Raw genomic sequence first — 25,231 nt, forward strand, 5'->3', positions numbered from 1 at the left:
GTTCGTTGGCCCTTTAAAAACTTGACCCAGCACAGCAGACTTTGATTTTTCGGTGCTTATGAGCAATTCTTTTTAATTAAACACAAAATAAACAAACCAAAATAAACAATAAACACAAAACAAAATAAACACTTGGCTCTTTTTGAGCATTAACTACACGTACAATGACCCTCACTAAATACCGGAACACAAAACCACACATTTTACCGTGGGGAGGATTTCAACCCCCTCCGCACGTGCCACAGCTATTAAATACAGTTTTCTTAAGTGCGATTAGCGGGCTGTCAGAGTTTTGATTTGGTCCCAGCCTATGTATCGAAACGCGTTCTGTTTGTTTCTTCTTTTGTTTAAATAAATAATAAAAACGTAACAGGAATCTGATGCTTAATATTTGCAGTCAAGTCTGAAAGCAGAAGAGATTTGTGAGTGTGCGACCAGCCTCGTCTCTATGAGCGACATCGAGGAAAGCATACATGGTTTACATCATTGCTGTCAGCTGTTTTTTTTTTAATTCTGCAGAAACATTAGTATAAAATGTCTTATGGTCGACACCTCTTTTTGGAAAAAAATTTTGCTGCACATGAATGCCTTCAAGATTATATATATAGATTTAAAGCACGAAATCTAAGTAATTAGAAGTCCAATATATCTAATTAGTGACTGACCAATAAAGCAGAGAGCTCACCTGTCAGGGTGCAGCAGTCCAATGGGTCCCTGCCTCCTGCCAGAGTTTATAAATGAAAGGAAGGGGACCCTTTCTGAGTGCTGCACCCCAATACTGCCGGCTGATCAGTCACTAACTTGATACAAAGAAATGTTTAAAATACATTTGTATGAAACACACATTTATAGTATTGGATTTTATGCAGGGACAATACTTTGGATTTCTGTGCCTATCACGGACAGGTTTGTTAAGCACATCCCCTTTTTAAATGAACTAATTACTTGCAATGTGCATCATTGCTGGTGTCTGTGTATAAGCCTGTGATTGTGATTATAATGCGTGTCTGTCACAAGCCAGAGGGCGTGTCTCCTGCCTCCTGCCTCCTGTCCATTCTCAATATGGAAAGCGAGATGATGTCATATTGTCACTTTCACCATCGACACTGGAGAGGAGAACACCTTGGGAGCTCTTGGACTAGCTGGTAAGGAAACCTCTCAATATAATCTCTTATTGCTCTATACCAGAGAACATCGTAACCACAGAACTGTAAAGAATGAAGAAATATCTGACGGCATGTTCTATGTTTTTATATTTAGATCCATGCTTTATAGTTACATACAATACTGTAATACTAAGTTAACATTATCTAGAGTAATATAAAACAATAATAATAATAATAATAATAATAATAATAATAATAATAATAATAATAATAATAAAGAAGATGCACTTTCCTTGAGTTTCTTTACTGGGTACTGTTTTGAAGAAACTGGAGGGACATAAATAGAAAAGCAGACATTTAACATGTTCGCATAAACTTGCACATGGATGTGCTGTATTATTATTATTATTATTATTATTATTATTATTATTACTGGTGTAGTGTCAGAAAGTGGTACATCCTCAGAATGTGGTACCACCAAAACTTGACCCGTGTAACATCAGAAAATGGTACGCTGTCTATGCTGTGATAGGCTACTGCACAAATCACTACAAACAAGACGAGAGTCATATATGTTTACAGTGTTAGATAACCCAATGTGCTGCTTGTCAGTTAAAGTCACATACAGTTGCAAAATTGTGAAAAAGAAAACTTTAAGGTCAGTACATGGTACCCGTTCCAGAGGGGCTTATCCTTGTTTTCTGCTTGACCAAGCGCAGTACACGCTGTACCGCTTCGTAACGCGTACCACAAAATAACCTTACACCTGTATCATTAATAGTAATAACAATATAACAATTGTGCTTTTTTATGTTCACATAAAAAAAAAGAAAACTTGGATGCACTGTTGACTGTTAAGAGTATTCTTTTTTATTATACATTTTTATTTTATATACACTTTTTTCTTTCCTGTGAAGATTATTGTTATTATTATTGTTTCAGATTTTTCTTAGTCATTTTGTATTCGTTATTTTAAGAGAGGTTATTATCTTGTAAATAATCATTGATTAGTAGATGCATTTGTTACAGTGAAAAAGAAGGACCCCCTTTTGCCTTGCACCTATAATGAGCATCAAAAGAAACGCATCACTTATATTTGGATCAAATTCACTAGATGTGATTGAAAAATGACAAACTCTGTTTTAGAGCAGGTGCAGTGACTTTTTATTGTGCTGATTAACAATTGACATTTTACTGTCTGAAGTTATGGGGGGGCGGGGGATACTGTCACAGGCTCGTGGCGTGTGTGGCAGCGTTGGAAGCAATACAAGCAGTACATCTGCGACGCATGCTTTGCACCAGGTTTCTGATGCTGTCTTGTGGAATCCTGACCCATTCCTCTTGTAGTGCCTGGATAAGCATCTGCCAGTTCAGTGGGCTCTGAGACCTAGAAGCCACACGTCTCCCAGTTCATGGCCTGTCATTGACAGAGTGTGTCTGATTATATCGTCTCGCCCGGTTTGAAATTGCTGGCTGTGAGCACCCAAGACCGTGAGCCACAGTACGCTGCCCCAGTCCAGCCTCCAAGAAGTGGCATATTGGTGTTTTTCTGTGATTCTTTATTGCTTTTATTCAAGCTTGCAATTCAACAGCTGAAATCACTCCATATCCAGTGCCCAATCAACTGTCTCACTAATTAGGTGACTAAGTGCATATGCTTCAGTCATAGTCACTCAAACGTGTCATGGACAAGGATGAATGATCAGGTGAAAAACAAACATTCATGTATTTGGACTTCTGTCTCCAGCACAATCTCGTTTGACGCGGTATCGATGGGCACTGCATCATGGGTTATTCTTACTGTCCTTTAGGAAACAATCCCGAGTGACGGAGCTCATCAGAGACAACAGCAATGTGCAGCCTGGCTTTCCTCGTCATGTCCGGTGAGTTTCACTGTGCTGTACTGATCAGTATGATTCAGATGATCAAATTTAATAGACTGATTCTGCTAGTTGTGTAAGAAAGTATTCTTGATTTAGAAGAGCTACACAACATGAAGGAATGGATCTCTCAGGCTACGCTGTTGCACCATTCACTGTTGCGCTATTCAACTGTTGCACCATTCATTTTAAAAAGTCTGTTTCAAATCAGGACCTCTTTTACAGCACGTTTTAGATGCTTTATTGCCTGAATGGATCCTGTCACTAAAGCGCGGCCCATTTTATTATCCAGTGGAGTGAAGATTTTGACTCATGTTGTGTTTTTGTTGTTGTAGCCTGCACCTTGATCAGGGGTCTCTCAGTCTGCTGCCCTCAAAGAAGATACCACGTCGTCAGAGATGTAATGACCTGGGACCAAGCTCGCCAACACTGTCAAAGTAATTTCATTGATCTGGTTAGTGTTCCCAGTGAAGAGGAAATGCTGGCAGTCAAGGCACTGATTTCCCGGGTCTCAGATTACACGTTTTGGTTGGGTCTGCGCAGAAACACAGTCAGCTCGCCTTGGGAATGGTCAACCGGTGTGGCCTTTCAATACAGCAAATGGCTGAGTTGGGAACCAGATGCTAATGGAGATTGTGGAGCCATGATTCCCACCGGAGAGTGGGGAGCTGAACCTTGTGGTAACCCTCAGTGCTTCGTCTGCTTGGCAGGTAAGGAGAATTGATTTCTGAACAGAGTACCCAGCTTGCTAGTTATTTTGATATTGCGATATATTTTTATGATGATTACAGTCATGTAGTTTAACATCACAATGTTCAAACCATTGATTCTTTCAAACAGTCCTTTAGTGACCTCTTGAAGTAGAATGCAGGGACGTGATGGAAACGCGTCATGGAAATATCTGGATGGAACGATCAGCACGTTTAGTGCATTGATACTGGAGTTTTGAAAAAAAAATACCATTGAGAAAAAACTAAATGTACGTTTAAAATAAAGTGCACTGTTGTTATAAATAGTTTATATGCTACTAATATTACTTATTAAAAAAACTAAACATTAAAAAGCATGGTTTTACTTCAGAATTGCTCAGTGCATGGTATGACATCTTTACACAGAATACAATGACCTATGATTGTGACAAATCAGTAACTGGTTGATTGATTTATTTTAAGTGAATAATAAAAATAATAATAATAATAATTATAATAATAATAATAATAATAATAATAATAATAATAATAATAATAATAATAATATTTACAGTCCTGTTACACTGTTGTGTTTCTCTGCAGGACCTTCTGCGCTGTGCGGTCAGAGGGAGTACTTCCTGGTTCACACTGTGAAGAATGCAGACGAAGCCAGAGAACACTGCAGATCTCTGTACACAGACCTGGTGAGCATCACAAGCCAAGACGTGCTCCTGGATATCGAACAGCTGATGAACAAAGACACTTCCAATACCGACTACTGGATAGGACTGAGGAGGGACGGTGGGTCTTGGAGCTGGGGAAACGGGGAAACTTTCAACTACAGCAACTGGGGAGGATTTCAGCTAGTGAGGAATGGAACCTGTGTCACGATCAAGACCTCTGATTGGAATTTTGGGACATGGCAGGAGAACAACTGCAATGACATCAACAAGTTCATCTGCTACAAAGGCAAGTCACTTCTGAGTTATAGAGACGCTCTTTATCAGCTACCTGATCAGAATGTTTCATTTCTTACCTGTTAATATCCGTGTGTGTGTGTGTGTGTGTGTGTGTGTGTGTGTGTGCGTGTGCGTGTGTGCATGCGTGTGTGTGTGTGTGTGCGTGCGTGCGTGCGTGTGTGTGTGTGTGCTGAGTGATTTTCCATTGTGGTTTCTGCTCATCATTCTTTGACATGTCTACTAACTATAATTACTTAGAATACACAAAATAGGACATTAAACAGGTAAGAAATTAAATATCAGTTTGCTGTAGTTGAGCGGTCAATAACCAAGGCTTTAAAAAACAATTTCACCCTCCAGATCCTGACTCCCCCACACTGTAGATTCATTCTCTGAGCAGCAGATACTAGGACAGCACATCCTGACACCACCACACAATGCACAGCACAGTGCGGTAATTAGCAGGCTGGTTGATTCTTTTTATGTGATTTTTTTCCTACAGATATACAGGACACCACCACTGTTCAGTTTGACTCTTCCCAAACAGAAGATGGAGAACAACAATCCCAGCATCCTTCCACGATGGCCAGCCCCTCTCCTCCTGCAGCAGCGGGTGGGTACAGAGTCAAATGGCTGGTGTACGGTCAGGGATATGTGATCATTTCCACAGATCCACAGGACACCACCACTGTTCAGTCTGACTCTCAGAGCTCTCCAACCACTGGGGCAACCACTTCCCAAACACCAGATGGAGGAGAACAATCCCAGCAGCCTTCCACGATGGACAGCACCTCTCCTCGAGCCAGCTCCCCTGGGCACTCCAGCTCCTGGCTCCCTGGCACTTCACCCGCAGTAACAGGTGGGTACCGTGTCGTAGGGTGAAGTGAAACCAGACCCTAGTAGCCTAAACTGACCAATAATCTGAACCACACAGCTCTCATAATGAAATGCAGACTGAAGCAGGATTTCAACAAAGCTGCATTTGGATGGGCTGTATTTGTGACTGTATTCATTATTAGTTTTATTTATTATTATCATTGTCATATTTTTTACCAGTCACTCCAATCCCTGAGGAGCTCCACCTGATCTCTGACAGTATGGTCTGGCCAGAGGCTTGGCAGTACTGCAGGGATCACTACACTGACCTAGTGAGCCTCACAAGCCTGGCTGCACAGAACAGAGTGTCGGAGCTCGTCAGGAACAGCACTGCGTCGCGATTCTGGATCGGCCTGCACAGAACCGTGGTGTATGATAAATGGTACTGGGTTGCTGGTAAGGATAAGAAGGCCTCCCTAAACTACACTAACTGGGCCCCTGGGGAGCCCAACAATCCTTACTATGAGCACTGCGGGGAGATGGTGCTGGGGGATGATGGGGGGGCTCAGTGGAATGATCTGTGCTGCTATGAAAAGCTCCCCTTTATCTGTTTCAAAGGTTAAAAACACATCTGAAAGGTTTTATAGCACTGCTTCTCAAACATTCTGTAGTATAAAGTACTTTAGTCTAAAAAAAAAGCAATTTACAAAAACGTTATGGAAATATCTAAGTCTAAATTTTGTTGTATAAACGTAGCATGCGTGAATAATAAAGCAAAACAAAATCTTGTATGTGACAGAGTTTGGCAATGCCAGAGTCCTGTAGATGAAATGACTGTGTAGCAATCTTAAAGGGGCAATAATTACTTAAGAAAAGACTCCTCAATACTGATTGTGAGGAAGTGAGGTGGGGAAGCATAATAGTGTTGCACAGGCTTCAGTGCACAATGCTTGTCTTATGGGTTTCATGGCACAGCGCAACACTAATATGATTCCTCTCCTCACTTCCTCACAATCAGCATTGAGGAGTCTTTTCAGAAGCTGCTGTTCACTTGTTTTTCTTTTAATTCAGGATACACAGCTATTTAAAATGCCAGGCTGTAGATAAACTGCTGCATCCTGGTACCTGTGCTGTAGGTCACTGGGTCTGATTGAGGCTGGACCATTGGAGAGAGTTTGAACTGCAATACAAGGACTGATCAGCTACCAGGAAGCAGCAGCAACTTGGTTTAAATTATTATTATTATTATTATTATTATTATTATTATTAATATTATTATTATTTATAACGTTTTCTTTTAAATATCTACATATTACAAATTGAAGTATAAAACACAAGCAATGAACCAAAAGATCTTCAACATAAGGAAATGTCCAGTGATCTTATTGCTGGGGATAATAAGATATAAGAACATGGATTTTAAACCTTGGGCAGCATCATATACGATGTATTGTTAAGAGGGAAGTAGAGAGGGTGAAAGGGTCTTATTTAATATATTTCTAATTTCTGCTTTTTGCCTTTAAAAAAAGATTCTATAATATTTAAGTAGGTTTTACACATTTAAATAATGCTCTCATATTTCAGTAAGGAATGTACACAAACTAGACAGCCAACAGGGCCTGGTTTCTGATGATGCAGATTGCACCTAATGCTAATCTGTGTTCGAATGTAGTTAATAGGTACACTGTAATCATATTTAACTAACCAAAATAGATACTATGGTATGTACTGAGTGAGTCTCTTCTGTCTATTTATATTCTGTATTGCTGAATATATTGATAGTCTGTATTTTTTGCTGGTATAAAAATAAAAATAATGATTTGGTCTGAATTTGTCTTTTGTTTGTTTGTTAGTTTGTTTGTTTCTCTAATTATAACAACACCTGAAATGTATTTCATTATGAACTACACATTTTTAGTCCCAGAAAACTGTTATATAGTAGCTAGCCTGCATACAAGATGTCTGGGGTTATACTACCATCTACTTGGTAAAAAGGTATGGTGTGCTATGGATATTTACAATTTGAAACATAAACTGAGATGCAAATATATTATTCTGAAGAAGCAGGAGTTCTGAAGCTGTCTCACACAAGGAGAAGGTAACGAGGGCCTATTGTTAATACATCAAGATAACAAGAAAAAGTATGCATAAGTAAAATTATTAATGAGTATTATGATGATGGCGCGGATTAGTTTTTTTACAATCGTAGCAGCTGTAGTAAATCAGCTGAACACATTAGATTGATTTATGAGGAAGAAGGAAAAAATGCACAACAATTCAAGAATAAAACATGAAAATAACTGAATGCGAATGAGCAGTCTGTGTTTTGCCACATTTCGGGTTTCTGGTGACGAAGATAAATCAGTAAAAATGAAGCTGTCGTGATTTATGTGTCATCAACAAGCCTCAAAAGAATTACAGCCTGATGGTTTGTAATCCACATGCAATCCTCCGGTGGCCCCCCACGGTTGCCGCTGGGGTTCGTAATCCACATGCAATCCCCCAGCGACCCCCCAGGGTTGCTGCTGGGGTTCGTTTTCCATAGTTTACAGTACAGATGAGTTAGGGCAGCAAACCAGGTAAGTTCCACATTGCCCTTCATGTCCAGAGGTGTGTGTGGGACGGGGGTTACACTGATCAATGTGTTATTATGCAGTTACTAGAAAGGAATGTTACATAGTAATAAACGTTACCTGACACAAAAGCAGTTCAAGCATATCCACATTTGTTTTACTGCGTAATAGAGGTTGGTAATACACTTGTAGATCCTGCATCTATAAATACACTTTGAATGAGCTAGACTGAATCAAATGAATCTTTTTCTATTTCTTACATTTCATTATTTGTAATATGTGTTGGTATAACAATTGTTTGGGGGCTAACGCGAATCAAGTTGAAAGCGTACTTTCTTTGTGATCTTTTAATAATATGTGTATTTAAAATACCATCTCAACTTGATTAGAGGTAACCGAACTATTATTATTATTATTATTATTATTATTATTATTATTATTATTAATGTATGTAGCAGACTTTCAGGGTGGATTGCAGCATACTAAAGTTAGTCCACTTGATGCGTCTATCTCGTGGATTAAGCAGGTTTAAGGTTTAGCGAAGTGGGATCTCCCAGGGCTGGTCTCGTAAGAGCTGGCACAGAGTCGAGAACCCTGTTCTCCTGAGCTACTGAGGGGCCACTAGGAGAACTGTCGCTTCCTCTAACCGGACCTTCGCCAAGAAGGCTGGGAGCAACGGTATTGGTGAGAACGCATAGAGGAGTGTTCTGGGCCATTCGTGCGGAGGTTGGAGGATATCCTCCAGCATCTCAGGGCTGCTGACCACGTGCGAGACACTGTCAGACGACGGTGTCTGTCGCGCTTCGGGTGTAAATGGAACGCATTGAGCCACGCTTGGAGCGGGCGCATGAGTAGTAGAGCCAGCTCTATGGCTGATATGGTTGCGGCCATGTGGCGGAGTGTCCCGCCCCTATTTATTATTATTTGTATTTTTGTTTGCGGCGCGGGTAAAAGCGCCGCGTCTTTTATTGTTATATTTAAAAACCTCGTGAGGATGCATGGCTGATCAGCTACTGATTATTTAACTAGCTGACAGTCATGCATCCTTACCAAACACGTGCAGACTCTGGCCGGGGGATAATAAGATAATTACCAACTAGTTAAATCCCTCGGCCAGAGTATATAAACCTGCAGCTCTCTGCACTTGATGTTGGGGTGTTGGAGTAGAGAGTACGGGGAGCGGAGAGAAGGTATAACATTTAAAAACAATTGCTAATACGTGCTGGATTATCCAGCACGGCACTTACTTGTTTGTTTATTTATTCGTTTGGCCCTCGTGCCCTTTTGTTTGTATTTTGTTTAAATCTGTTGTTTGTTTATTATTAAATACGCCGAGTGCTTTTGCACTCGGTTTCACCCGCCCATCCACTGTTTGGAGTCAGTTACTTCCTGGTCCGTGACGTCATCCACCACACCACTGCGAGCCAGACTGTCACATATGGTGTCCGAGGTGGGACAAACAACGCCTCCAACAGCCGGACCAGGAAAGGATAAGGACGTTTTTTTTGTTTTTTTCAAAAAGTATTTTTGTGTGTTTTTTTTTTGTTGAAAAAAAAATAAATAAAAATAAATAAATAAAAATGGGGAAAAGTAGCCGGAGGTGAAAGCAGCAGCAGCAACAACAGCAGCAGGAGGCGCAGCAGCAGCAGCCTTACCTTGCCACACTGGACATCTGCCTCACCTGCCTGAAGGGTGAGGAGTGGTGCTTCGCGGTTGGTGAGGTCGGGCACGTGGCACCAGACCAACCCCCTCCATGGCAGGAGATGGAGGAGCCTGCCGTCTCCAGCGCCAGAGGGAGAAGAGCCATCACTGCCTTCTCCAGCGCCAGAGGGTGAAGAGCCATCACTGCCTTCTCCAGCGCCAGAGGGAGAGGAGCCATCGCTGCCGTCTCCAGCGCCAAAGGGAGAGGAGCCATCGCTGCCTTCTCCAGCACCAGAGGGAGAAGAGCCATCGCTGCCTTCTCCAGCGCCAGAGGGAGAAGGGCCATCGCTGCCGTCTCCAGCGCCAGAGGGAGAGGAGCCATCGCTGCCGTCTCCAACACCAGAGGGAGAAGAGCCATCGCTGCCTTCTCCAGCGCCAGAGGGAGAAGGGCCATCGCTGCCGTCTCCAGCGCCAGAGGGAGAGGAGCCATCGCTGCCTTCTCCAGCGCCAAAGGGAGAGGAGCCATCGCTGCCGTCTCCAGCGCCAGAGGGAGAGGAGCCATCGCTGCCGTCTCCAGCGCCAAAGGGAGAGGAGCCATCGCTGCCTTCTCCAGCGCCAGAGGGAGAGGAGCCATCGCTGCCGTCTCCAGCGCCCGAGGGAGAGGAGCCATCGCTGCCTTCTCCAGCGCCAGAGGGAGAGGAGCCATCGCTGCCGTCTCCAGCGCCAGAGGGAGAGGAGCCATCGCTGCCGTCTCCAGCGCCAGAGGGAGAGGAGCCAGTGCTGCCGTCTCCAGCGCCAGAGGGAGAGGAGCCATCGCTGCCGTCTCCAGCGCCCGAGGGAGAGGAGCCAGTGCTGCCGTCTCCAACACCAGAGGGAGAGGAGCCATGGCTGCCGTCTCCAGCGTTAGGGGGTGAGGAGCCCTCGCCACTGTCTCCACCACCACCAGGAGCAGAGCAGCAGGAGCTGCCTCTGTTTCCACCACCACCAGGAGCAGAGCAGCAAGAGCTGCCTCTGCCTCCGCCACCTCCACCAGCAGAGGGTGAATGCCTGCTGGTTCCGCCTCCACCGTCGTGGGAGGACTGCTTGCCCCTCCCACCTCCACCAGCAGAGGGTGAATGCCTGCTGGTTCTGCCTCAACCGCCGTGGGAGGACTGCTTGCCCCTCCCACCTCCACCAGCAGAGGGTGAATGCCTGCTGGTTCTGCCTCAACCGCCGTGGGAGGACTGCTTGCCCCTCCCACCTCCACCAGCAGAGGGTGAATGCCTGCTGGTTCCGCCTCCACCGTCGTGGGAGGACTGCTTGCCCCTCCCACCTCCACCAGCAGAGGGTGAATGCCTGCTGGTTCTGCCTCAACCGCCATGGGAGGACTGCTTGCCCCTCCCACCTCCACCAGCAGAGGGTGAATACCTGCTGGTTCCGCCTCAGCCGCCGTGGGAGGACTGCTTGCCCCTCCCACCTCCACCAGCAGAGGGTGAATACCTGCTGGTTCCACATCCACCGTCATGGGAAGGACTGCTCCTGCCCTGCCTCGCACCACCCAGGGATGCCTGCTTCGCATCGCCTGGGGCTGCCTGTTGCTCCGCATCACCTGGAGAGCCACCAGCTACAGAGAACGAGGGAGAAGTGGAGCTCCCGCTGCCGCCTCCATGGCCAGGGGCTCCCCTCCCGAGTTCACCTCCCGAGGGTCCGCTGCCGCTGCAGTCGCCTGGGGTCGCCAGGGATCCTGCTTCGCCTGGGGTCACTACACTGTGGTCAGAGCCCCACGGAGGGGAACTGCTGGCCGTGAAGAGGAGGGGGGAGGTCAGGAGACCAGCTCCCCCAGCCGCACTTTCGCGGCAGGAGTTTGGGTGGTCAGAGCCCCACGGAGGGGAACTGCTGGCCATGAAGAGGAAGGGGAAGGTCAGGAGACCAGCTCCCCCAGCCGCACTTTCGCGGCCGGAGATCATGTGGTCAGAGCCCCACGGAGGGGAACTGCTGGCCGTGAAGAGGAGGGGGGAGGTCAGGAGACCAGCTCCCCCAGCCGCACTTTCGCGGCAGGAAATACTGTGGCTGGAGCCCCATGAAGGGCAGCTGCCAGCCATGAAGAAGGGGGGGGAGGTCAGGAGACCAGCTTCCCCCGCAGCAATTTCGCTGCAGGAGAAAGGGTGGCCGGCCATGAAGAAGGGGGGGCAGGTCTGGAGACCACCCCCAAAATTTTTTTGGCCAAAGGAGCCGGCCGGTGCGCGGGCCATTGGAACGCTACGGCTGTTTGGGTGGGAGGAGGACATCCCACCGTGGCCGCCACCTTTGGTCCGCTGCTGCCCCTGTTCCTGCGCCGGGACTGCTAACCGGGACTTTGGGGACTAAGGGGGGAGGTGGCCGAAAAGGCCATGTGTGCTGCGCACAAGGGGGGGCATGTGTGGCGGAGTGTCCCGCCCCTATTTATTATTATTTGTATTTTTGTTTGCGGCGCGGGTAAAAGCGCCGCGTCTTTTATTGTTATATTTAAAAACCTCGTGAGGATGCATGGCTGATCAGCTACTGATTATTTAACTAGCTGACAGTCATGCATCCTTACCAAACACGTGCAGACTCTGGCCGGGGGATAATAAGATAATTACCAACTAGTTAAATCCCTCGGCCAGAGTATATAAACCTGCAGCTCTCTGCACTTGATGTTGGGGTGTTGGAGTAGAGAGTACGGGGAGCGGAGAGAAGGTATAACATTTAAAAACAATTGCTAATACGTGCTGGATTATCCAGCACGGCACTTACTTGTTTGTTTATTTATTCGTTTGGCCCTCGTGCCCTTTTGTTTGTATTTTGTTTAAATCTGTTGTTTGTTTATTATTAAATACGCCGAGTGCTTTTGCACTCGGTTTCACCCGCCCATCCACTGTTTGGAGTCAGTTACTTCCTGGTCCGTGACGTCATCCACCACACCACTGCGAGCCAGACTGTCACAGGCCATTACACCCAACAGTTTTTGGAACTGTACTAAGGGGATCTGCGATCCATGTTAAACAGAGAGAGAGAACCCTAAATATCTGCTACGTGCACCGTGCGTTCGTGCACTAGTGCTGTAAGACTTTAGTGCGTACCGAGCATCGCGTGCACCGAGTACCGTGCGATACCGTGTCCGTGCATTGGCACTGTAGCGCTGGGCACCGTGCGTACCAAGATACCAAAGTACCAAGGGCTGTGTGTGCACCGAGGGCAGCTATGCAACGGTGCCTACCCTAACAGCGTGGTCACACACCTGGTTAGCGTGTAGCATACACCAGGGAGACACAAGGGCCAAAGCCACGGCGCTGAGTTGAAGGCAGACACCAAAAAACATGGTAGAAACAGATGGGGGAGTGTGGCGGAGTGTCCCGCCCCTAGTTATTATTATTTGTATTTTTGTTTGCGGCGCGGGTAAAAGCGCCGCGTCTTTTGTTATTATATTTAAAAACCCCGTGAGGATGCATGGCTGATCAGCTACTGATTATTTAACTAGCTGACAGTCATGCATCCTTACCAAACGCGTGCAGACTCTGGCCGAGGGATAATAAGATAATTACCAACTGGTTAATCCCTCGGCCAGAGTATATAAGCCTGCAGCTCTCTGCATTCTAGGTTGAGAGTGTAGAGGAGAGTACGGGAGAGCGGAGAGAGAAAGCCACATTTAGAAAAACAATTGCTAAGACGTGCTGGATTTCCCAGCACATCACTTACTTGTTTGTTTGTTCATTCGTTTGGCCCTCGTGCCCTTTTGTTTTGTGTTTTGTTTAAATATTTTATTTTTGTTTATTAATAAATACGCTTTAACCGCCCAACCATTGTTTTGGTTTCTAATTCCTGGTCCGTGACGTCACCACTGCGAGCCAGACTGCCACATATGGTGTCCTGCGTGGGACAAACAACGCCTCCAACAGCCGGACCAGGATTGAAAAGTGCGTTTTTTTTTTTGTTTGTTCGTTTTTTTTTTTTTCAAATTAAAAATGGGGAAAAGTAGCCGGAGGAGAAAGCAGCAGCAGCAGCAACAACAGCAGCAGGAGGCGCAGCAACATCAGCCTTACCTTGCCACACTGGATATCTGCCTCACCTGCCTGAAGGGTGAGGAGTGGTGCTTCGCGGTTGGTGAGGTTGGGCACGTGGCACCAGACCAACCCCCTCCATGGCAGGAGAAAGAGGAGCCAGAGCGTCCAGTGAGGGAGGACCTGCATCCTCCAAAGAGGACGAATGCACTCTCCTCTGAGGGAGTCTGGGACTGGCTGGTGGAGCCGGGGAGGGATTATGAGGAAGCCCTCCCTGCAGTGATCAACCTCCTGTGGGCAAGAGATGGGGAGCGCTGGGAGGCCTGGGAACAGCAACACCACCCAGCTTCCCTCCCAGACATCGCAGCCATGGTGTTCAACTACCTGGCTGCGGATATGGGAGAGACCCTGCTGCTGCCGTCTCCAGCGCCAGAGGGAGAGGAGCCATCGCTGCCGTCTCCAGCGCCAGAGGGAGAGGAGCCATCGCTGCCGTCTCCAGCGCCAGAGGGAGAGGAGCCATCGCTGCCGTCTCCAGCGCCAGAGGGAGAGGAGCCATCGCTGCCGTCTCCAGCGCCAGAGGGAGAGGAGCCATCGCTGCCGTCTCCAGCGCCAGAGGGAGAGGAGCCATCGCTGCCGTCTCCAGCATCAGAGGGAGAGGAGCCATCGCTGCCGTCTCCAGCGCCAGAGGGAGAGGAGCCATCGCTGCCGTCTCCAGCGCCAGAGGGAGAGGAGCCATCGCTGCCGTCTCCAGCGCCAGAGGGAGAGGAGCCATCGCTGCCGTCTCCAGCGCCAGAGGGAGAGGAGCCATCGCTGCCGTCTCCAGCGCCAGAGGGAGAGGAGCCATCGCTGCCGTCTCCAGCATCAGAGGGAGAGGAGCCATCGCTACCGTCTCCAGCGCCAGAGGGAGAGGAGCCATCGCTGCCGTCTCCAGCGCCAGAGGGAGAGGAGCCATCGCTGCCGTCTCCAGCGCCAGAGGGAGAGGAGCCATCGCTGCCGTCTCCAGCGCCAGAGGGAGAGGAGCCATCGCTGCCGTCTCCAGCGCCAGAGGGAGAGGAGCCATCGCTGCCGTCTCCAGCATCAGAGGGAGAGGAGCCATCGCTGCCGTCTCCAGCGCCAGAGGGAGAGGAGCCATCGCTGCCGTCTCCAGCGCCAGAGGGAGAGGAGCCATCGCTGCCGTCTCCAGCGCCAGAGGGAGAGGAGCCATCGCTGCCGTCTCCAGCGCCAGAGGGAGAGGAGCCATCGCTGCCGTCTCCAGCGCCAGAGGGAGAGGAGCCATCGCTGCCGTCTCCAGCATCAGAGGGAGAGGAGCCATCGCTACCGTCTCCAGCATCAGAGGGAGAGGAGCCATCGCTACCGTCTCCAGCATCAGAGGGAGAGGAGCCATCGCTGCCATCTCCAGCATCAGAGGGAGAGGAGCCATCGCTACCGTCTCCAGCATCAGAGGGAGAGGAGCCATCGCTACTGTCTCCACCAGCAGAGGGAGAATGCCTGCTGGTTTCGCCTCCACAGCCTGGGGAGGAGCCCGAACGTCCTACGCCCGAGTGGGAGGAGCCCGAACGTCCTACGCCCGAGTGGGAGGAGCCCGAACGTCCTACGCCCGAGTGGGAGGAGCCCGAACGTCCTACGCCCGAGTGGGAGGAGCCCGAACGTCCTACGCCCAAGAGGGGGGAGTCGGTGCGTCCACAGCCCAAGAGGGAGGAGTCGGTGCGTCCACAGCCCAAGAGGGAGGAGTCGGTGCGTCCACAGCCCAAAGAGGGGGGAGTCGGTGCGTCCATAGCCCAAGAGGTGGAAGTCTGCGCTTCCACAGCCGTAGGACCCAAGCTGCAGTCCCAAGAGCCAGAAGGGGAGGAGTTACAGGCTCAACCCCCTGAATTTTTCTGGGGGGGAGAAGGGCAGGATGCTGGTGTTCCCCAGCAGCCTCTATTTATGCTGCTGAAGGGAGCACGGCACACACCAGCCCAGCCGCCACAGCAGAGGGAGCCAGCACCGCCACAGCCTCCCTCTGAGTGGCCAGCATCCGCCCCATCGCCTCTGCCTCCACCACCACCAGGAGCAGAGCAGCAGGAGCTGCCTCTGTCTCCACCACCACCAGGAGCAGGGCAGCAGGAGCTGCTTCTGTCTCCACCATCACCAGGAGCAGAGCAGCAAGAGCTGCCTCTGCCTCCGCCACCTCCACCAGCAGAGGGTGAATGCCTGCTGGTTCCACATCCACCGTCGTGGGAGGACTGCTTGCCCCTCCCACCTCCACCAGCAGAGGGTGAATGCCTGCTGGTTCCGCCTCCACCGTCGTGGGAGGACTGCTTGCCCCTCCCACCTCCACCAGCAGAGGATGAATGCCTGCTGGTTCTGCCTCAACCGTCGTGGGAGGACTGCTTGCCCCTCCCACCTCCACCAGCAGAGGATGAATACCTGCTGGTTCCGCCTCAGCCGCCGTGGGAGGACTGCTTGCCACTCCCAGCTCCACCAGCAGAGGGTGAATACCTGCTGGTTCCGTCTCAGCCGCTGTGGGAGGACTGCTTTCCCCTCCCACCTCCACCAGCAGAGGGTGAATACCTGCTGGTTCCACATCCACCGTCATGGGAAGGACTGCTCCTGCCCTGCCTCGCACCACCCAGGGATGCCTGCCTCGCATCGCCTGGGGCTGCCTGTTCCACATCGCCTGGGGTCGCCAGGGATCCTGCTTCGCCTGGGGTCGCCAGGGATCCTGCTTCGCCTGGGGTCGCCAGGGATCCTGCTTCGCCTGGGGTCGCCAGGGATCCTGCTTCGCCTGGGGTCGCCAGGGATCCTGCTTTGCCTGGGGTCGCCAGGGATCCTGCTTCGCCTGGGGTCACTACACTGTGGTCGGAGCCCCACGGAGGGGAGCTGCCGGCCATGAAGAAAGGGGGGGAGGTCAGGAGACCAGCTCCCCCAGCCGCACTTTCGCGGCCGGAGATCATGTGGTCAGAGCCCCACGAAGGGGAGCTGCCAGCCATGGAAAAGGGGGGGGAGGTCAGGAGACCAGCTTCCCCAGCCGCACTTTCGCGGCAGGAAATACTGTGGCTGGAGCCCCGTGAAGGGCAGCTGTCAGCCATGAAGAAGGGGGGGGAGGTCAGGAGACCAGCTTCCCCCGCAGCAATTTCGCTGCAGGAGAAAGGGTGGCCAGAGCCCCACGGAGGGGAGCTGTCGGCCATGAAGAAGGGGGGGCAGGTCTGGAGACCACCCCCAAAAATTTTTTGGCCAGAGGAGCTGGCCGGTGCGCGGGCCATTGGAACACTACGGCTGTTTGGGTGGGAGGAGGACATCCCACCGTGGCCGCCACCTTTGGCCCGTTGCTGCCCCTGTTCCTGCGCCGGGACTGCTGACCGGGACTTTGGGGACTAAGGGGGGAGGTGGCCGAAAAGGCCATGTGTGCTGCGCACAAGGGGGGGCATGTGTGGCGGAGTGTCCCGCCCCTAGTTATTATTATTTGTATTTTTGTTTGCGGCGCGGGTAAAAGCGCCGCGTCTTTTGTTATTATATTTAAAAACCCCGTGAGGATGCATGGCTGATCAGCTACTGATTATTTAACTAGCTGACAGTCATGCATCCTTACCAAACGCGTGCAGACTCTGGCCGAGGGATAATAAGATAATTACCAACTGGTTAATCCCTCGGCCAGAGTATATAAGCCTGCAGCTCTCTGCATTCTAGGTTGAGAGTGTAGAGGAGAGTACGGGAGAGCGGAGAGAGAAAGCCACATTTAGAAAAACAATTGCTAAGACGTGCTGGATTTCCCAGCACATCACTTACTTGTTTGTTTGTTCATTCGTTTGGCCCTCGTGCCCTTTTGTTTTGTGTTTTGTTTAAATATTTTATTTTTGTTTATTAATAAATACGCTTTAACCGCCCAACCATTGTTTTGGTTTCTAATTCCTGGTCCGTGACGTCACCACTGCGAGCCAGACTGCCACAGGGAGAACACACTCTTGTTTGTTTAGCAAGCCCGACTCACCGAGGTGGGCGGGGCTATGCAGCCGGTGAGGTCAACTCTACAGCAGGATGAATGTAAACAGAGCTTAAAATCAATTACAATAAAATGGCTAAAAATAAATAGTTTCAGTCTACAAGGTTTTGAGGAGCCTGGATACAGAGGGTTAAAGATTCTGCTCTTCACTGTGAAGCGCCTTTGATTCAAATGTGATAATGCAAAACAGTCTGGAAATATGACATGTTTGCAAATCAAAGCTGGTGTCCTGCCTTTCACCTGGCTCAGGGGGGGGGCGGGGGGTGGTTAATGCACTAGACCAGTGCTTTTCAACCCCAGTCCTCAGGAACTCCACTGTCTTCTGGTTTTCAACCCCGAGCTCTCACTTACTTAACCCTTCATTAGACCTTTTGAATTGTTCTCAGCTCCTAAAAGGTTGCAGCTTTCAAGTTACTTGAAAGGGGGCTCTGTGGCACAGTGGGTTAGTGTTAATGCACCTGAAGTCCTGGGTTCCAGTCAAGGGGGCTCTGTGGCACAGTGGGTTAGTGTTAATGCACCTGAAGTTCTGGGTTCCAATCAGGGGGTCTAGGTGGTGCAGTGGGTTCATGTTAATGCACTAGACCAGCCTTTCACCTTTACCTGGAGTCAGTGCCCTGGTGCAGGACTGTAAAATAGACCACCCAAAAAAAGGAAAAAGAAAAAAAGCTGCAGAAGCTGCAGCACAACCTAAAGAAACTTTTGAAAATAAATACATCAGCAGCAAAACATGTTAAGATGACTGTGAACAAGACAATAATCAATCAAGTAACAGTATATCCAAACATTTTAAGAAATCAATTATGTAATGAGATGAATCGATTTGATTAATAACTAGGTTTATTTAATATTGAAACATATTAATAGCGTCAAATTAGTCACAAAATCATATTAATCATAGGCATCCAGTTGGATTTTTAAATTAATGGTAGTACGAAAGTTAATAAGAAAAAAACACGTCTGCATCTCCAAACTTAGTCCACAGTATAAATGCTTTCAATACAACTCATGAGCGAAAACATCATTCTATGAACACAGTTAACAAATGAATATCTCAAAAGCATATCATTTTTTAAAATAGTGAATTTTTACCATCTGTTGTAAATGTTAGTTTCACATCTGCCAGCAGAACAATCACATGACCTGAACACCCCTTATGGAACAAACATATCTTATTAATATATGGTAGAAAAGTATGATCCTTATACTTTTCATGTATAGAAATTGGCCCCTTTTTATATGTTTAAAATATATGGGATATATTTAAAATACATTTTAGTCTGTGATCCATATATTTATTTTATATGGATTACAGACTAATGAAAATATATGGTGCACTGTATATTTTCGTCCCTTAGAACCTCCCTGACACTAGCTCTGCAGTGGTCGTGCAGTGGGTTAGTGTTAATGCACCTGAAGTCCTGGGTTCCAGTCAAGGGGGCTCAGTGGCACAGTGGGTTAATGTTAATGCACCTGAAGTCCTGGGTTCCATTCAAGGGGGTTCAGTGGCACAGTGGGTTAGTGTTAATGCACCTGAAGGCCTGGATTCCAGTCAAGGGGGTTCAGTGGCACAGTGGGTTAGTGTTAATGCACCTGAAGTCCTGGGTTCCAGTCAAGGGGGCTCTGTGGCACAGTGGGTTAATGCACCTGTCAGAAGCCAGAGGGTATGTCTCCAACCTCTTGGTTTAACAACAGATAGTTTGAGTCGACAACACCTTGAGGGTCCTAGATGCAAAGGGTTAAAGCTTCTGCTAATCAATGTAAATAGAAAAAAAAAGAACGAGCGAACAGCTGGTGTGCTGTGAAGCGCCTTGGATTCAAATGTGATAATGCAAAACAGTCTGAGAATATGACATGGAGGAAAGCAACCTGTATGCAAAGAAAACTGGTGTCCTGGCTGTCACCTGACTCTGACTCGGGGGGGGGGGGGGGGGCTAGTTGCAAGATTGGATTTAGTTAATGCACTAGACCAGCCTTGTAACGCTCTTTGGAGGCCCGGGTTCTAATCTCGGGGTCCAGGTGGCGCTGTTAGATTAATGTTAATGCTCTAGACCAGCCTTTCCTTTCACTTTTATTTTTTATATTTAACAAAACATTTATATATATATATATATATATATATATATATATATATATATATATATATACACCCAGTACTGTGCAAAAGTTTTAGGCAGGTGTGAAAAAATGCTGTAAAGTAAGAATGCTTGCAAAAATAGACATGTTAATAGATTATATTTATCAATTAACTAAATGCAAAGTGAGTGAACAGAAGGAAAATCTAAATCAAATCCATATTTGGTGTGACCACCCTTTGCCTTCAAAACAGCATCAATTCTTCTAGGTACACTTGCACAAAGTCAGGGATTTTGTAGGCATATAGTCAGGTGTATGATTAAACAATTATACCAAACAGGTGCTAATGATCATCAATTCAATATGTAGGTTGAAACACAATCATTAACTGAAACAGAAACAGCTGTGTAGGAGGAATAAAACTGGGTGAGGAACAGCCAAACTCAGCTAACAAGGTGAGGTTGCTGAAGACAGTTTACTGTCAAAAGTCATACACCATGGCAAGACTGAGCACAGCAACAAGACACAAGGTAGTTATACTGCATCAGCAAGGTCTCTCCCAGGCAGAAATTTCAAAGCAGACAGGGGTTTCCAGATGTGCTGTCCAAGCTCTTTTGAAGAAGCACAAAGAAACGGGCAACGTTGAGGACTGTAGACGCAGTGGTCGGCCAAGGAAACTTACTGCAGCAGATGAAAGACACATCATGCTTACTTCCCTTTGCAATCGGAAGATGTCCAGCAGTGCCATCAGCTCAGAATTGGCAGAAAACAGTGGGACCCTGGTACACCCATCTACTGTCCGGAGAAGTCTGGTCAGAAGTGGCCTTCATGGAAGACTTGCGGCCAAAAAGCCATACCTCCGACGTGGAAACAAGGCCAAGCGACTCAACTATGCATGAAAACACAGGAACTGGGGTGCAGAAAAATGGCAGCAGGTGCTCTGGACTGATGAGTCAAAATTTGAAATATTTGGCTGCAGCAGAAGGCAGTTTGTTCGCCGAAGGGCTGGAGAGCGGTACACGAATGAGTGTCTGCAGGCAACAGTGAAGCATGGTGGAAGTTCCTTGCAAGTTTGGGGCTGCATTTCTGCAAATGGAGTTGGGGATTTGGTCAGAATTAATGGTCTCCTCAATGCTGAGAAGTACAGGCAGATACTTATCCATCATGCAATAACATCAGGGAGGCATCTGATTGGCCCCAAATTTATTCTGCAGCATGACAACAACCCCAAACATACCGCGAAAGTCATTAAGAACTATCTTCAGCGTAAAGAATGACAAGGTTCTGGAAGTGATGGTATGGCCCCCACAGAGCCCTGATCTCTACATCATCGAGTCTGTCTGGGATTACATGAAGAGAGAGAAGCAACTGAGGCTGCCTAAATCCACAGAAGAACTGTGGTTAGTTCTCCAAGATGTTTGGGCCAACCTACCTGCCGAGTTCCTTCAAAAATTGTGTGCAAGTGTACCCAGAAGAATTGATGCTGTTTTGAAGGCAATGGGTGGTCACACCAAATATTGATTTGATGTAGATTTTTCTTCTGTTCACTCACTTTGCATTTTGTTAATTGATAAATATAAACTATTAACATGTCTATTTTTGAAAGCATTCTTACTTTACAGCATTTTTTCACACCTGCCTAAAACTTTTGCACAGTACTGTATATATATAGAGAGAGAGAGTTTTCTTTTTTTGTAACCATCTTATTTCTTCTACTCATAAAAAGAAAACGCTATGCCACACATCCTCCACCCCCAAGTGTGCAACACTGACCGGCCATTCCAAGGCCACCCCCTCCCCTAAAACACAACCACCCACCCTCGAGTCCACCAATGTCCCTTTTCGCCCTCTTCCACGGGCGGACTTGAGGGTGGGTCGGTCCATGTTCCGGCCCAGCCAGGTAGGGACATCGCACCGGCGACGAGGGACCCCACTGGTTTGTCAGGGGTGACCGTAGCGACAACCGGGGCACTGGAGGCTGCAGAGGCGGGCAGAGGTGTAGCGGCGTCCAATCACCCAGGGGGAGCGAAGCAGTGACCAGTGGGAGCCCAAGCGATGTCTGGGAGCAGCGCAGCGACGTCTTGGTGCTTGGGGGGAGTGGAGCAGGGAACCAGGTGGAGAACTGAGACCGGTTCTGCAGACTCCTGGGCTCCAGGTGTAGTGTAGGGAGTTCCAGGCAAACCGGCAGGGTATCCAGGAGCGAGGGGCAAGGGACTGCACACAGTGGCGCCGGACTGGACCACAGGGGTGGTGGTCGGGGCTGTGGTGGAGGTGGGGTCTTCACCTCCTTCCCCTCTAACTCGGGCCACGGCAGCTCCTCCCTCTCTGGCTCGGGCGGCGGCAGCTCCTCCCCCTCTGGCTCGGGAGACTGCGGAGCTACCCTTGCCTGCTCCCACTTCTGGAGCAGCAGCTCCAGCTTGGTCGGCTCCGGCTCTGGTATCCCGTTCTCCCGTCTCCATCTCTTGTTGCTGTCCCGCTGCCTGCGGGTCATCTCCTGCATCTCCTCTGTGGACTTTTTGAGAGTCCTTATCAGCTCTGCAATGTCCATTATTCTCAACTGTGCTGGTCTGTAGGGCTGAGCACCGCTGCCACCACGTGTAACATGAGCCTTGCGGCTCGGGTTCGTTGGCCCTTTAAAAACTTGACCCAGCACAGCAGACTTTGATTTTTCGGTGCTTATGAGCAATTCTTTTTAATTAAACACAAAATAAACAAACCAAAATAAACAATAAACACAAAACAAAATAAACACTTGGCTCTTTTTGAGCATTAACTACACGTACAATGACCCTCACTAAATACCGGAACACAAAACCACACATTTTACCGTGGGGAGGATTTCAACCCCCTCCGCACTGTGCCACAGCTATTAAATACAGTTTTCTTAAGTGCGATTAGCGGGCTGTCAGAGTTTTGATTTGGTCCCAGCCTATGTATCGAAACGCGTTCTGTTTGTTTCTTGTTTTGTTTAAATAAATAATAAAAACGTAACAGGAATCTGATGCTTAATATTCGCAGTCAAGTCTGAAAGCAGAAGAGATTTTTGAGTGTGCGACCAGCCTCGTCTCTATGAGCGACATCGAGGAAAGCATACATGGTTTACATCATTGCTGTCAGCTGTTTTTTTTTTAATTCTGCAGAAACATTAGTATAAAGTGTCTTATGGTCGACACCTCTTTTTGGAAAAAAATTTTGCTGCACATGAATGCCTTCAAGATTATATATATAGATTTAAAGCACGAAATCTAAGTAATTAGAAGTCCAATATATCTAATTAGTGACTGACCAATAAAGCAGAGAGCTCACCTGTCAGGGTGCAGCAGTCCAATGGGTCCCTGCCTCCTGCCAGAGTTTATAAATGAAAGGAAGGGGACCCTTTCTGAGTGCTGCACCCCAATACTGCCGGCTGATCAGTCACTAACTTGATACAAAGAAATGTTTAAAATACATTTGTATGAAACACACATTTATAGTATTGGATTTTATGCAGGGACAATACTTTGGATTTCTGTGCCTTTCACGGACAGGTTTGTTAAGCACATCCCCTTTTTAAATGAACTAATTACTTGCAATGTGCATCATTGCTGGTGTCTGTGTATAAGCCTGTGATTGTGATTATAATGCGTGTCTGTCACAAGCCAGAGGGCGTGTCTCCTGGCTCCTGCCTCCTGTCCATTCTCAATATATGGAAAGCGAGATGATGTCATTTTGTCACTTTCACCATCGACAGTGGAGAGGAGAACACCTTGGGAGCTCTTGGATTAGCTGGTAAGGAAACCTCTCAATATAATCTCTTATTGCTCTATACCAGAGAACATCGTAACCACAGAACTGTAAAAAATGAAGAAATATCTGACGGCATGTTTTAGTTTTTATATTTAGATCCATGCTTTATACTTACATACGATACTGTAATACTAAGTTAACATTATCTAGAGTAATATAAAACAATAATAATAATAATAATAATAATAATAATAATAATAATAATAATAAGCACTTTCCTTGAGTTTCTTTACTGGTTACTGTTTTGAAGAAACTGGAGGGACATAAATAGAAAAGCATACATTTAACATGTTCGCATAAACTTGCACATGGATGTGTTGTATTATTATTATTATTATTATTATTATTATTATTATTATTATTACCGGTATAGTGTCAGAAAGTGGCACATCGTCAGAATGTGGTACCACCAAAACTTGACCCGTGTAACATCAGAAAATGGTACGCTGTCAATGCTGTGATTAATTACTGCACAAATCACTACAAACAAGACGAGAGTCATATATGTTTACAGTGTTAGATAACCCAATGTGCTGCTTCTCAGTTAAAGTCACATACAGTTGCAAAATTGTGAAAAAGAAAACTTTAAGGTCCAAACTCAGTACATGGTACCCGTTCCAGAGGGGCTTATCCTTGTTTTCTGCTCGACCAAGCGCAGTACACGCTGTACCGCTTCGTAACGCGTACCACAAAATAACCCTACACCTGTATCATTAATAGTAATAACAATATAACAATTGTGCTTTTTTATGTTCACATAAAAAAAAGAAAACTTGGATGCACTGTTGACTGTTAAGAGTATTCTTTTTTATTATACATTTTTATTTTATATACACTTTTTTCTTTCCTGTGAAGATTATTGTTATTATTATTGTTTCATATTTTTCTTAGTCATTTTGTATTCGTTATTTTAAGAGAGGTTATTATCTTGTAAATAATCATTGATTAGTAGATGCATTCGTTACAGTGAAAAAGAAGGACCCCCTTTTGCCTTGCAGCTATAATGAGCATCAAAATAAACGCATCACTTATATTTGGATCAAATTCACTAGATGTGATTGAAAAATGACAAACTCTGTTTTAGAGCAGGTGCAGTGACTTTTTATTGTGCTGATTAACAATTGACATTTTACTGTCTGAAGTTATGGGGGGGCGGGGGATACTGTGAAAGTCACAGGCTCGTGGCGTGTGTGGCCAGCGTTGGAAGCAATACAAGCAGTGCATCTGCGACGCATGATTTGCACCAGGTTTCGGATGCTGTCTTGTGGAATCCTGACCCATTCCTCTTGTAGTGCCTGGATAAGCATCTGCCAGTTCAGTGGGCTCTGAGACCTAGAAGCCACACGTCTCCCAGTTCATGGCCTGTCATTGACAGAGTGTGTCTGATTGTATCGTCTCGCCCGGTTTGAAATTGCTGGCTGTGAGCACCCAAGACCGTGAGCCACAGTACGCTGCCCCAGTCCAGCATCCAAGACGTGGCATATTGGTGTTTTTCTGTGATTCTTTATTGCTTTTATTCAAGCTTGCAATTCAACAGCTGAAATCACTCCATATCCAGTGCCCAATCAACTGTCTCACTAATTAGGTGACTAAGTGCATATGCTTCAGTCATAGTCACTCAAACGTGTCATGGACAAGGATTAATGATCAGGTGAAAAACAAACATTCATGTATTTGGACTTCTGTCTCCAGCACAATCTCGTCTGACGCGATATTGATGGGCACTGC

At 47.3% G+C, this 25,231-nt stretch overlaps 1 protein-coding gene across 2 annotated transcripts; it reads left to right on the top strand.

Moving 5' to 3' along the window:
* The first annotated feature begins 1,049 nt into the window (after nucleotides 1-1,049).
* LOC131709095 (macrophage mannose receptor 1-like) lies at nucleotides 1,050-7,270 on the top strand. Of its 2 annotated transcripts, XM_059010977.1 has the most exons (7): nucleotides 1,050-1,145; nucleotides 2,918-2,989; nucleotides 3,322-3,696; nucleotides 4,279-4,644; nucleotides 5,137-5,247; nucleotides 5,305-5,493; nucleotides 5,691-7,270. In XM_059010977.1, exons 2-7 carry the CDS (start codon nucleotides 2,959-2,961, stop codon nucleotides 6,071-6,073), a joined length of 1,455 nt encoding a protein of 484 aa, XP_058866960.1. In that variant the 5' UTR covers nucleotides 1,050-1,145; nucleotides 2,918-2,958; the 3' UTR covers nucleotides 6,074-7,270. The 2 variants fall into 2 exon arrangements, with proteins under 2 accessions (XP_058866960.1, XP_058866959.1); XM_059010976.1 differs by having other exon boundaries at nucleotides 1,052-1,145; nucleotides 5,137-5,493.
* Nucleotides 7,271-25,231: the final 17,961 nt, after the last annotated feature.

Source organism: Acipenser ruthenus, chromosome 41 (genome assembly GCF_902713425.1).
Source record: "Acipenser ruthenus chromosome 41, fAciRut3.2 maternal haplotype, whole genome shotgun sequence".
Taxonomy (NCBI): domain Eukaryota; kingdom Metazoa; phylum Chordata; class Actinopteri; order Acipenseriformes; family Acipenseridae; genus Acipenser; species Acipenser ruthenus.

What these genes read in the sequence shown, in the direction of transcription:
- LOC131709095 (XM_059010976.1), top strand. Translation starts at nt 2,959, where the DNA reads ATGTGCAGCCTGGCTTTCCTCGTCATGTCCG. An exon ending in GTGCTTCGTCTGCTTGGCAG is followed by an intron (nt 3,697 to 4,278) that starts GTAAGGAGAATT and finishes GTTTCTCTGCAG; the next exon opens with GACCTTCTGCGCTGTGCGGT. An exon ending in CAAGTTCATCTGCTACAAAG is followed by an intron (nt 4,645 to 5,136) that starts GCAAGTCACTTC and finishes TTTTTCCTACAG; the next exon opens with ATATACAGGACACCACCACT.